Below are 13,169 nucleotides of genomic sequence, written 5' to 3' on the forward strand. Positions count from 1 at the left end.
GGTCTAAAGGTTCAGGAGAAAGCTTTTATTCAGCTGATCTAACAAATATTCCTGATACTGTATCATATGGAATTGACAGTTTAATGCCCTGGCAGAAAGCGTAGCAGATGTGTAAACCTTTTTTCCCCATCTCTCTAATGCTCTTGACTCTCTTTCAGAGGGAAGGGGTTTTTTGGCAGTGGTAGCTGCAACACCTTTTGGGCCCCGAGAGATAGTTTCTGGGTCTGCAGCATGGGCTTTATACAAGTGAAAGTGAAAATCCGGGACCCTGTAATATCTGTCAGGTTTGGCAGGGGCCAGTGGAAGAGAATCAGGGGCAGAACTGACATCATTATATGCATCATCAACTACAGTAAGCACAGGTGGTATGGCTAAAGGCCTATGCTGGGGCAAATGTAAAAATGTCCTTAGTCTTTTTCTAGAATCAGAGAAATCCTGACCCTGCCATTGAAAGTGTTCCCTCATTGAGTGTAAAGTCTCCCCAAAAGAAAATTCTTCTGGAGGGGAGGCAGAAGGAATAGAGTCTTCTGCATCTGAATCCTCATAAGGCGAATATGCCCCTTCCTGATGATCTGATAAATCTGATCCATCTGAGGAGTAATCAGAGGAGAGAGGTTCAGGGGGTTCAGTCCTAGGCCTTTTGTCAGGAGGAGGGTGGGAGGCCCTGTCTGGGTGAGGTTGGGAACCCCTAATCAAGGATAGAAGGTCCTCAGCAAGGCTGAGAATTTGTGAACTTGAGGAAGGTCTCTGAGAAGTAGATTTTGCAGGTAAAGCTTTTGTAATTTTAGCTGCTTTAGCCCTGGAGAAGGCCTTAATAGACATAGAAGCAGGGGGCCTAGCTGCCCCACGTGCAGGAGTAGAAATGTCCAATGGAAGGGTGTCGGACAATTCTTGTGCGCTTGCTTCTTCGGTAGGGATTTCTGAAGCCGACTCAGCCGGGGCCTCTCTGGCCTCGGTTGTCGGAGGTATGATTTCGGCAGAAGTAAGAACCGAGGACTCGGTTTCAGCGAAAACCGAGACACTCGGTAGGCCTAACCGTGGTTTCAGCCGAAACCGCGGGCCCCGAGTGTCGGTCCTTTTCCTTGCGTTTTTTGGCTATATGTGTAGTCGGAGTCTCAGACAGCATTTTATATGCAAAAGCGGATCCAAAAAATTATTCTGCAAACTCCGACCGACGTCTAAGAGTCCGTCGGTTGAAGGAGGCACAGGCTAAACAAGCTGATACGTCGTGGTCTGGGCCTAAACAAGGAAGGCAGTAAGAATGGAAATCCTTATGAGGTATTTGTTTCCCACAAGTTAAACAATTATTTACTTTGTCTGACATCGGCTGAGGCAAGAAAGAGTCCCCAATGGGGTACTTAGCTTTTTTAGAAGTTTTCGGTAGCTGAATTCTCTGGATCTGACCGACCCGGCACTTGCGAACAGCTTCTGCTTCGGGCACCGCGCGGCAAGAAAGACTGGGGAAAATGGCGTCGGCTGATGCCTTTATACCCCAGAAGCTCTGGCATCGGAAAGTGCGACATCAGCCGAGGCCAGACCCAGACTTTGGAATCCGGCCGACCGAAGGGCTGCCTGAGGCAGGACAACCCATATGTTATGACTGCAGATGCATCCTTGAAGGACATCTGTCCCTCCAGCATGTTCTGTTGATTATGGTAATGAAGTTAAGGTCTCTGGAGCGTGTGGTGCAGAGGGATTGGGATTTATTAAGATGTAGCATTTTTAACAGAGTTGGGTCAGACATGGCTTTGTAAGTCAAGCAGAGATCGCTGCTAAGAAGGCGATATGAGACAGAGAATATAAACAGCCCTTGCAGGTCTTGAACCCAGGACCTTGCACACCATAATGACAGCAATTTACCAGTAAGCCATCTGAGATCTTGCTTGTATCTTTCTGTGCATCTTCAACTGCTTACATATTCAGAGCACTGAGGTAGGCAGCTGAAAGGTGGCCAGAAAAATGCAAGCAAGGAAGTCCTCTCCACAATTTCGGGCCATTGCTGGAGAAACATGAGAAGATTAAAAAGTTACAGGTTAGACACTGGCAATGACTTTTTACTGTGCCAAGTCCACCTGGGGTGCGCGTGTTGGGAGTGTCACTTTAACTAGTGAGAAGTAGAACTTCAGCTTGATACTGGCTTCATATGACAGTGACTAGGATATAATACTGACACTTAAGTTCATGCCTACTGCCATGCTCCTCATTCATTCAGTAGGTGCACTGCCAATGTGGATCCTGAGTCCTGATATGGCAACTGCAGAACACCTAGAAAGTTTTAGCTTTCTAGGTGATGAACACAGGAAACTTAGCCTGATGAATGTTACAACTTACATGTATGTGTGGCAAACAGCAACTCAGGGAGTGCAAGGATGCAGTGTGTTGTTCTAGGATGAGTCACTTTATACTGTGCTCTGCACAGAGGCAATCACTAGTCCAAGTACGGAAATGCACAAAAAAGAAATCTGCTGAATTTAAGCCAGCAGAAGAGAAAATCCCAATTTTTATCTGCTGCAGAAGGCATAAGAATAATATCTTACATACACAAAGAAAACATCATAGAAAGCTAACCACAATAATTTAACAACTACATGGCAGGAATATGCAGCCTGACTACGGTTTCTGTAAAACAAAATAAGTAGTTGGCTTGACACTATAACAGAACAAAAGGTAGTTTTAATGTACAAATTTTATAGCCTCAGAATACTACTACTAGTTAAAAGGGAAGAGAAGAGAAAAGCAGCTACTCTCATGAGTTCTGAATGTCACCCATTCAATTTACAAACAAAACTTCGGCAATTCGTCCTAACAACAATTCACAGCCTATTCACTGTCTGTTAAAACATATATTAGTGAAATAGATACCTTTTTAACTGAGTTATTTACAAACTGTCAGCTTTTATAAGTTATTATAATGTCTTAAAATGTACCTGAGTCTTCAGGTCCTGCTTGAGGTGGTTTAGAAGCCTGAATTCCAGTACCTGTAAAGAGAAGTAATACCAGTTAGAAAAGCATGCCTGGCATACGGGTGGGAATGCTCTTTTTTGCTGTTCTGATACTACTAAACAAATTTTATTCCTGTTACTGCAAAGCTGTTGAAAAAAATCAAATTATTTCTTTCTGAAGGAACTGAAACATTTGACACACCAGAGGAGGCATATGCTTTTGTTAACAAAATAAAATCCTTAATAATACTAAAGAAATGGTATGGAACAGTACATCCCTCAAGAGAGAGAGAGTGATGTGAATTCATGGAAAACTGCTTCTAAGATTAAAACGCTGAAAAAAAAGAGACATTTATTCTCTGACTGCAGGACTTTTGTTTTCTAAAACAATAGATTTACCCTTTAAGTAAAAGGCTTGTACTGGACTTTAAGCTTCAAAACATACATAAGTATGTACTTATATTTAAGCTAAAACATTTTTCATAATAATTTAAATGCTTAGTTTTACTATATTCACTGTAAAAGACTTAATATATTTAATTCAACTTATAAATGTTAAACAAATACTTCCTGTAAGAGAATGACATTAAACTATAAGCAATAAAACTGATAACTTTAACATCATAAGTTACGAATATTATTTTATTTGTTAAACTTTGCTTAGTATATAAATTGCTGGGTTAAATGAATGTCAGAGGTAAGTAATATGCTAATTAGAAGTGTTAAAGAGCTGGTGAATTTGTTCCTGGGTAACAAATTCCTTTCACAGGCAATTTAAGAAGCAATTAACACTTAAAAATGCTTAAAAAGAAAATAATATTCCAGTTGTGTGAAAATACTTGATTCTTGCTCGCCTTGCTTCCCTCCTACTCCTTGAGATGTTTGAAGAAAATTTAGGTCAAAATCACCGATGTCTATGCAAATAGGGGGGGACTTTTTTTCTTTCAAGTACATATGTGAGAAATCTACTCAAAAATAACACTTTTAAATATGTATTTAGAAGTGAAGAATTGGTAAAAATACAGTTGTGTACACTTACCATAAATGTAGATTGAGTGTATTCACTGTTGCAGTCATCACACTTGGGTTATCTGCCTGCAGGTACTCCTTAGACGGCCCGAATAGCAGTGTCTTGGGATTTCTGCGCCGGATGCTGCCGCTTCTTCCGTGACGTCAGGTCGTCAGGGGTATAAAACAGGCAGCCAATGCCATTACATCAGTTCTTCTTGCCCCAGATGTCAAGAGCCTCCCAAATAGCAAGCTAGTATATGGTGTGGAACACCACCAGTAAAAAGTAAATACCTCTGCCATAAAAAAGAGCAATATAGAGGATAGGCAGAAAGGATAGGGAAAAACGGGGGGGCAGAAGGGAGGGAAACCAGGACTGCAACAGTGAATACACTCTAACATCTACATTTATGGTAAGTGTACACAACTGTACTATGTTCTTCGTGTTTCACTGTTGCAGTCATCACACTTGGCTTGATTCCCAAAGCTGAAGAAGGGTGGAGGCATTCAAGAGGAGTTAGGGCTGGCTAGCAGGCCCTGCAAGACTGCTGTAGCAAATCCAGCTCTGGATTTAGAAAAAATAGGTAAGTGGCAATGCTTGGTGAAGGTGTGTACAGAACTCCAGGTTGCAGCTTCCTGAATGTCCCTGGTAGGGACTCCCCTGAGAAATGCTGCAGAGGTGGAAGTAGCCCTAGTGGAATGTGTTCTGACCCCTGTGGGCTAGGTTTTCCATGGTGCTTGTAGCAGAAATGGATGCAGTGTGCTATCCATTTGGAAATGGTTTGCTTTAAAATGGCCTTGCCCTCTCCCCCTGTAGCAAAGCTGACTAGCAGCTGGTCAGATTTTCTGAAAAGTTTAGTCCTATCAAGATAGAACCTGAGCTGTCTGTGCACATCCAAGGAGTGCAGGATCCTTTCCCCTTTATTCTGAGGATTAGGGAAGAAGATTGGCAAATGGATGGCTTGGTTTAGAGCCACACTGGAGACCACCTTAGGCATAAAAGACGGGTTAGTCCTGAGGAAAACCCTGTCAGCATGGAAAACAACGAAGAGTTCCACAGCCATTACTGCCTGTAACTCGGACACTCTTCTAGCTGAGGTTATGGCTAAAAGCAAGGCTGTTTTCCAAGAAAGGAATTTTAACTCTGCTGAAGCTGCAGGTTCTAAAGGGGCAAGCGTGAGCTTTTCTAGTACAAAGATAAGGTCCCCGGCAGGGGTGGGTGCTCTCCTAGGGGGCCTTAAATTGTTAGCTCCTCTCAAGACCTGTTTGATGACAGGGTGAGAGAATGGAGGTGGCTCAATATTATAATGAGCTGAGATGGCAGAGGCATGACTCTTAATAGAGGAGAAGAACAGGCCTCTGTGGAGTAGCTCTGCTAGGTAATCTAGGATTTGAGGTAAGGGGGGCACAGCTGTGTCTTTTCCATGAGACTGATTCCAAGAACAATATCTTTTCCACTTTTCAGCATAGGATTTCCCAGTACTAGGCCTTCTGGCCTCAAGAATGACGTCCAGCACCTGTTTGCTGAAGGTTGCTGGTGGAGTATTCAAGAAATAAGCCAGGCTGCAAGGTTTAGGGTATGCAGCTGTGGATGCAAAATCTATCCCTCCTGCTGAAGCAGCAGGGAAGGTGTCTGATGAAGATGCCAGGGTGGCACTGTTGTCAGGCTGCGTAAGAGTGGGTACCTAACCTCAGCATTTTTTCTGGATTTTTGTTTGACACATTCAAATTAAACAAGCAGGAATTCTTTTATATATAGTTAAAATTGCTTGCAATACTAGAATTAATATGAGTAAACATGCTATGAATAACATGCAAATGCACAAGGAATTAAATATCTACTATGTAAGATTAATAAAGCATCAGTATCACTAAGTTAAGAATTATATACATACTGTAATCTCTGTTCGCCAATGATTAAATAGCTCTTTGATGGGAGATTTTAAAAATACAATTATAAAGAATAAGGTAGAATAATAATGGGCAAATACGACAGAAAAATATATTCAAAGAAACTACCCATCAGAAAGATATGTATTACATATACCTGCATATGGCAGAAATGTGAATGTACAAGATCTCATATCATTTACATTGAAGATCATATAAAACTATCTGAATATATCCTGAAAGCTGAAATCTGAATCTTGGTTATGTGAACTTTGAAGCTTTTTGCATATTGTAGGTTAATTAGAATCACTAAGACTACCTAAAATAACTCATTTCATAAGTCAGAGCTGAAATGTGAGTATTATATTGGTGAATTAGTATATCCATTTATGATAAAAAGTAAATTTTTCAATATGTTTGAACCCAGGATGGGAGAATGGGATTTGAATTAAGCACATTGTAACTTCTGAATACATTAAAGACTGATACTTTTTTGATTCCACAGAAATAGCAAAACATTCTCTTTGACTTCAGTAATGTTCTTAATAAGCTAAAGGATTTTTAAATATTTGACATTTATCATATTAAGAGTATTACACAATTTTAAGATACACACACTTGTACCTTTAAAATTGACAGCTTTTGATATCTCTCTAAAATATGTATATATCTTTTAGTGTGATAAATACATATGCACATTGATTTTCCGTTTGTATAATAGTTTATTATAAGATTATCTGCTACCTGTAAGTTTACAGATATCTTCATCTCTTCAAATGTCACTCTCTTATTTATTTAGAGATTTAGTTATAATAATGTTGAATAAGCATGTAATTTAGGAATATTTAATGGATAATTTAAACTATTATTACATAAATAGGTATGCAGTAAACTATTTGTTGGATTGTTTACTATTTGTGATAAATAGAAGAGGATTATTACACTTTTACGTAGCAATGTGAAATAGTTTTAAATGGCAAAGTGTATAAATTAATACTCTCTTATTATTTTAACTTGTACATAATATTAATATTATTCACTTGTAAGTCACAGTAGCTTTTGGCTAGTTTTTTTTTATGAAGTTTTAGGTATTGGCAAGTAGACTGATAGTATAGTAGTTTCTCTATTCTACAGGCAGACTAGGAACTTTGGTATCCACGGTAGTGTTAGTTTTATCAGCAAAAAGAAGTTATATCTTACCATAACATTCCACCTGTATTGTTCATTTTCATTCATTCATTACCGATGGGAATCGGTTGCGTCCTTGGAACTGAGCAGGCTATTTACCAAGCTCGCGCCAGCCCTAAACTTTCAAGCTAAGATTTTACCCACAATGCCCTTTCCCCTGTTACCTCAAATCGAGTTTGCCAAACAAAAAGTAAAGCAGAGGCTATTCTCTGGTCACAGTGAACCTATTCAGATGACAAAGGAGCCAAACCGATCCCCTCAGAGCCTTTGGAGGGGGAAGGAGGGAGGGTAGTAATGAATGAATGAAGATGAACAACACAGATGAAACGTTATGGCAAGACATAACTTCTTTATCTGATGTTGTTAATCTTCATTCATTCCTTACTGATGGGACAGAGTCCCCAGCTACCTTTGTTTGTGGGAGGCCCTACTACTCTATGTGGTAGTGAAAGTTATTTTTGTCATAAATGAATGCGATGCAGTTTCTCAACCATTTGTCTAATGTCACTTTGGAAACAGGACACCCTATTCTGGGTCCTGAAAAGGCCACAAATATCTGATCTGATTTGCGGAAGGATTTTGTTCTGTCTAGGTAAAAACATACTTGTCTATGCACATCCAATGAGTGAAGACAATACTCTCCATTAGAGTGGTTAGGAAAAAATACTGGAAGGTCAATTAACTGACTGACGGACAGGTCTGAAATAACTTTAGGTAAGAAGGACAGGTTGGTTTGGAGTGCTACTCTGTCCTTATTAAAAAAAAAAAAAAAGGTAGGGATGTTTGATGCACAATGCTTGAAGTTCTGATATGCGTCTGGCTGACGTGATGGTTACCAAAAATAGACTACCATGAGAGGAACTTAGATAAAGGTTCAAAGGGGGGGGGGGGTCCAGTTAAAGTTTGCAAGACTAAAGAGATCCCAGGGTTCTATTGGCTCTCTGAAAGGAGATTTTATATGAAAGATGTCCTTCAAGAATGTTTTGCAAAGCCTGTGAGACATAAGGGATGAGTCTTGAAAACCATGATAATTTGAGATGGCAGCCAAGTGAACTCAGCTGAGGCTGCTGCGCCTGAATCGAGTAGATGTGCAAGGTATTCAAGGACGGTGGCAACAGGTGCTGAAAAGGGGTCCATCTTTTTCTTCTGTATTCATATAGAGAATCTCTTCCACAAGTCCCTCTGGTGGATGACTTATGCGACACAATAAGTATACTGCGTACTGGGGAAGATATGTCACTCTGCCTGGCGATCATTGAAAGTGGAGGAACCAAGCTGTCAGCTTAAGACTGTGGATGTTCTGATGACTTAGTCCTTGAGGGTGAGAGATCAACTCCGGGGAATGGCTCTAAGATCCATGGTTGATCTAGAAGGGGAACCAAACCTGTCGAGGCCACAAGAGGGCAATGAGTATCACTTTGCTTTTCAACCGGAGGGCTTTCTTCAAGAATAGGGTGATGAGGGGCAGAAGAGGAAAGGCGTACAGCAGACCCGAGGGCCAATCATGGACTAGAGAGTCCCTTGGTGACTACCCCAGTGGGGGGATCAGGGCAAAGTAGTTGCTGCATTTGTGATTGGTTGGGGAGGAGAAAAGGTCACAGCAAGGCTGGCCCCAGTGTTTGAAAAATGTTGCCACTATCAGAGGATTGAAGGACCACTCTTGAGGCTGAAGAATGCATCTGTTCAACTTGTCTGCAATCACAGTGGAGCTCCCGAGAATGTGCATTGCTATCAGAAAGTGGTTGGAAGCTATTGCCCAATGCCAAATTCTCATACATTCTCAACACAGAGAGAGGGAGTTGGTTCCCCCTTGCTTGTTGATGTACCAGACCACTGACATGTCTGACTGAATTGCAATGGTCCCTGATAGAAGGATCAAGTGAAATGCTTGCAATGCTAAAAGCACCGCCCTCAGTTCTAGGACACTGATATGCAATCAGGCCTCTGTTTCTGACCAGGTACCTTGGACTGTCCTTCCTTGATAAAGCCCCCCCCCCCCCAACCCCATAAGGGAGGCATCAGTGGTTACTGTGACCTTGGGTTGATGGGGGCAGAAGGGGCAAGACCACTGTTGTCCGTCCGGTTTCATCCACCATATTAAATCCTGCTTGTATCTGAGTCACTCATATCAAGAAAGATAGAGGATGCTGTAGGGGATACCATTGGGTTAGTAGCAACCATTGCAGAAGTCTCATGTAGAGTCTCACTAGAGGTACTATGGTGATAGATGCTGCCATAGAACCCAGCAGCTGAAGTACTGATTACACCGGGGATACATCGTGACAGAGTATCATCCGAACCTGGGATCTTATCCTTAAAAGCCTGTGATTTGGTAGGGATGCTTGGCAATTTTTTGTGTCCAGGACTACCCCAATGAACTCTAGGGACTGAGAAGGGATTAAGTTTCACTTTTTCCAGTTTATTGATATACCCAAAAAAAGAGCTACTTTCAGGGTATATGAAAGAGTCTCTTCCAGTAGACCCTTGGTGGGGGCGGTGAGAAGCCAATAGTCCAAATATGGAAACACCTGTAATCCTGGTAGTCTCAAGTGAGCTGCTACTACTGCCATACACTTTGTGAACACACTGGGGGCAGCAGAGACTCCGAAGGGTAGTACACAGAACTGAAAATGATCGGACCCTGCGGAGAAGTGAACATATCTTCTTGAGCATTTGTCCATTTTTATATGGTAATACGCACCTTGAAGATCTACTGAGCACATCCAGTCATCTTTCTCCAACAAGGGGAGGGAAGACTGCACCGTAACCATCTGGAATTTCTCTTGCTTGACAAACTTATTTAGCACACAGAGATCTAGAATCGGTCTCCAGTCCCCTGTCTTTTTTGGTACTAAAATGAACCGTGAGTAGAATTCAGATCCTATTTGGTCTGGTGGGACTGTTTGGATGACTCATTTTGGGAGCAGCGTTTGAATTTCTAGTGCTGCTGCTTCCCTTTGACTGGGTGGGAAGTCGGGTAAGGAGGGGTGGGGTGAGAGGTTGAAAGGGATGCGGTATCCTTTGGTGATTATCCGTTCTACCCAAGAATCTGATGTTATTGTTAACCAGGCAGAAGGGTACAATGAGAAAAGTCCCCCGACTGCTTCCAGAGGAAAGCAACCGGGCCGCTCTTCAGGAGTGCTGGTAGGGTTGGCCAGAGAAAGAGCCTCTGGAATGTACACTTGTGTACACTTACCATAAATGTAGCTGTTCGAGTGTATTCACTACCTAACCCTGCCGTGGTAGCCCTCAGCCGGCCTGAAGACCAGAGTCAATGTTTTTCTGCGTCAGCTGCTGTCGCCTGTAGACGGACGTCAGGTCGCCAGTGCTACAAATCAAGGCAGCTGACGCCATTACAGTAGTTTTTCTTGCCCTAACCAGTCAGAAGCCCAAGGAAGTATGGCAAAGTGGTCCTGGTGGCTAAAAACCACCCTAACAAGCTTATGTCCCCCTGAGGAAAGAGGATACAAGGGGGAAGGAGGGAGGGAAACCAGGACTGCAACAGTGAATACACTTGAACATCTACATTTATGGTAAGTGCACACAACTGTACTATGTTCTTCATGTTTCACTGTTGCAGTCATACCTGTGGGAGGATTCCTAAAGTTGAGGAGAAGGGTGGAAGGATTCGTTAGAGACTTGGGCATGGGTACGCAAGAACTGCAGAGGCAAACCCTGCCCTAGCCTTAGATAAAAGAGGAAGGTGGTAATGCTTTGTAAAAATATGGACCGAGGTACAGGTGGCAGCTTCAAGATGTCCCTGGTGGGAACTCCTCTGAGGAATGCGGTGGAACTGGAAGCTGCCCTAGTGGAATGGGTATGAACAGACTTAGAGGTGGTTTCCCCATGTAATCTGTAGCAGAAATGGATACAGTATAATATCCAATTTGGAAATGGTTTGCTTGGAAATGGGCTTACCCTCTGCTCCTGGAGGAAAGCTGACAAGAAGTTGGTCTGTTTTCCTGAAGGGTTTAGTACAGCCCAGGTAGAATCTAAGCTCTCTGTGCATGTCTAGTGAGGGCAGAATTTTTCCCCCTTGTTTTGAGGGTTAGGAAAGAAAGTGGGCAGATGAATGGCCTAGTTGAGGGTCACATTAGATACCACCTTAGGGCATAAAGGAGGGGTTAGTCCTAAGGGAGACCATGTCTGCATGGAAAATGATGAAGGGCTCAATGGCCGTCAGTGCCTGAAGTTCTGAAACCCTTCTTTCTGAGGTGATAGCTAGTAAAAATGCAGTCATCCAGGAGATGTATTTCAGTTCTGCTGAAGCAGCAGGTTTGAAGGGTGGTAAGGTTAGTTTTTCTAGAAAATAATTCAGGTCCCAGGCTGGTGTGGGTGGCCTTCTGGGAGGTCTGATATTAGAAGCCCCTCTGAGGAACTGTTTAATCAAAGGATGTGAGAACAGGGGCTGGTCTGTATCAAAATGAGCTTAAAAGGCTGAGGTGTGGATTTTAACAGAAGAGAAGGAGAGGCCACTATTGAGTAACTCCGCTAGATAGTCCAGGATAAGAGGGACAGAAGGTTGCGAGGAACTGGACTGGCTCCAGGAGCAGAATCTTTTCCATTTCCCTGTGTAAGATTTTCTGGTGCTGGGCCTTTTGGCCTCTGTGATAATGCCTAAGACCTGTTTGCTTAACAGATGCCCCTTGCTTGCCTTTAGAGTATTAGCCATGCTGACAGTTTGAGAGTCTGCAAGTCTGGGTGAAGCATCCCCTCCCCCTTGAGTCAAGAGGCCTGGGATCAGGGGAAGCTGCTTGGGAGGCTGTCATGTCAGGCTGCGCAGCAAGTGGTACCAATGCTGTCTGGGCCAATCTGAAGGAATGAGGATGGCCTTTTGTCCCTCCTCCCTTATCTTGATCAGTACCATGGGAATAAGAAGCAGAGGATGGAATGCATACACGAAGAGGGAGTTCCAGGGGAAGGTCAAGGCATCCACCTTCCACGCTAGGTGGTGATATTCCCTGGTACAGAATTTCTTTAGCTGGTAGTTGAGGTGCGAAGCAGAGACATCCACCTCCGGATTTCCCCACTCCTGAGTGACTTGCAAAAAGATCTTTCTGTGGAGCTGCCATTCGTGGGGGTCCAGTAAGTTACTGCTTAAGTGGTCTGCCAGAGTGTTGTTGATCCCTGATAGATATTGGGCTACTGAGTGTAATCCCCATGGAGAAGGCAGTCAGCCAGAGGTTCATGGTTAGCCTGCACATAGGGTAAGATTGGGTCCCTCTCGGTTTGTTGATGTACCACATTACTGTGGTGTTGCCTGTTTTGATAAGGAGAACCCCTGACCTGAGATGGGGTTGGAAGGATGTCAGAGCCTTTTGTACTGCCATCATTTCCTTCTTGTTGATATGTAAGGCAAGGTGCTGGTGCTGGGTATCCCAAAGACCTTGGGTGCACCTGCCTGCTAGGTGAGCGCCCCAAGCAATGCCTGAGGCGTTGGTGGTGATGGTCAGTCCTGTAGGGCGGAGGATGAAGGGGAGACCGCTGTTCTTGGCACAGGGCCCTGCCCACCAGAGAAACTTGGCCCTTATACAGGGGATCAGAAGGAGAGAGGTCCCTAGAGGCTGTGAGTGTTGACACAAAAGGTTCTTTAGGTACCACTGAAGCTTTCTCATGTGAAATTTGGCCAGTGGAAATAGAAGGATGCAAGATGCCATGTACCCCAGGGCTTGCAGGAAGTTCCTCGCCATGAGGTGACTTTTGGATGCCAGCTGGGTAAAGCAGAGAGGCAGGAAGCTCTGCTTTTCTGGGGATAGGAAGGACATTTGGGATGCTGTGTCCGGCAGTGCTCCCAAGAAAATGATCCTCCTAGAGGGTGTTTACTTTGATTTCTTCTTGTTGATGGCGAACCCGAAGGAAGTTAGGAAGGTTTTGACAAAGCGGAGGTCCTGAAGCAGCTTTTCTTTACACTCTGCCTGAATGACGCAGTTGTCCAGATAAGAGTAAATCTATATATTGCTCTGTCTGCAAAATGCTATGGCCGGGGCTAAACATTTGAATACCCTGGGAGCAGTAGATAAGCCAAAGGGAAGCACAGAGAACTGAAAGTGTTGTGAGCCTGCTCTGAAGCACAGGAATTTCCTGCAGAATTCCCTTATGAGGGATGTGGAGGTAGGCATTTTTTAGGTTGGGGACCACCGA

At 43.3% G+C, this 13,169-nt stretch overlaps 1 protein-coding gene across 1 annotated transcript in view; it reads right to left on the minus strand.

The window, feature by feature from the left end:
* Nucleotides 1–13,169, minus strand: part of TP53BP2 (tumor protein p53 binding protein 2) — a gene marked incomplete in the record, with an annotated part of 1,836,298 nt that overhangs the window by 884,340 nt on the left and 938,789 nt on the right. The window contains 1 exon segment of the mRNA XM_044060198.1: nucleotides 2,928–2,978. Coding sequence (XP_043916133.1) covers nucleotides 2,928–2,978 — 51 coding nt within the window.

This window comes from Protopterus annectens, chromosome 1.part2 (genome assembly GCF_019279795.1).
Source record: "Protopterus annectens isolate FY-2018-M chromosome 1.part2, PAN1.0, whole genome shotgun sequence".
NCBI lineage: Eukaryota > Metazoa > Chordata > Ceratodontiformes > Protopteridae > Protopterus > Protopterus annectens.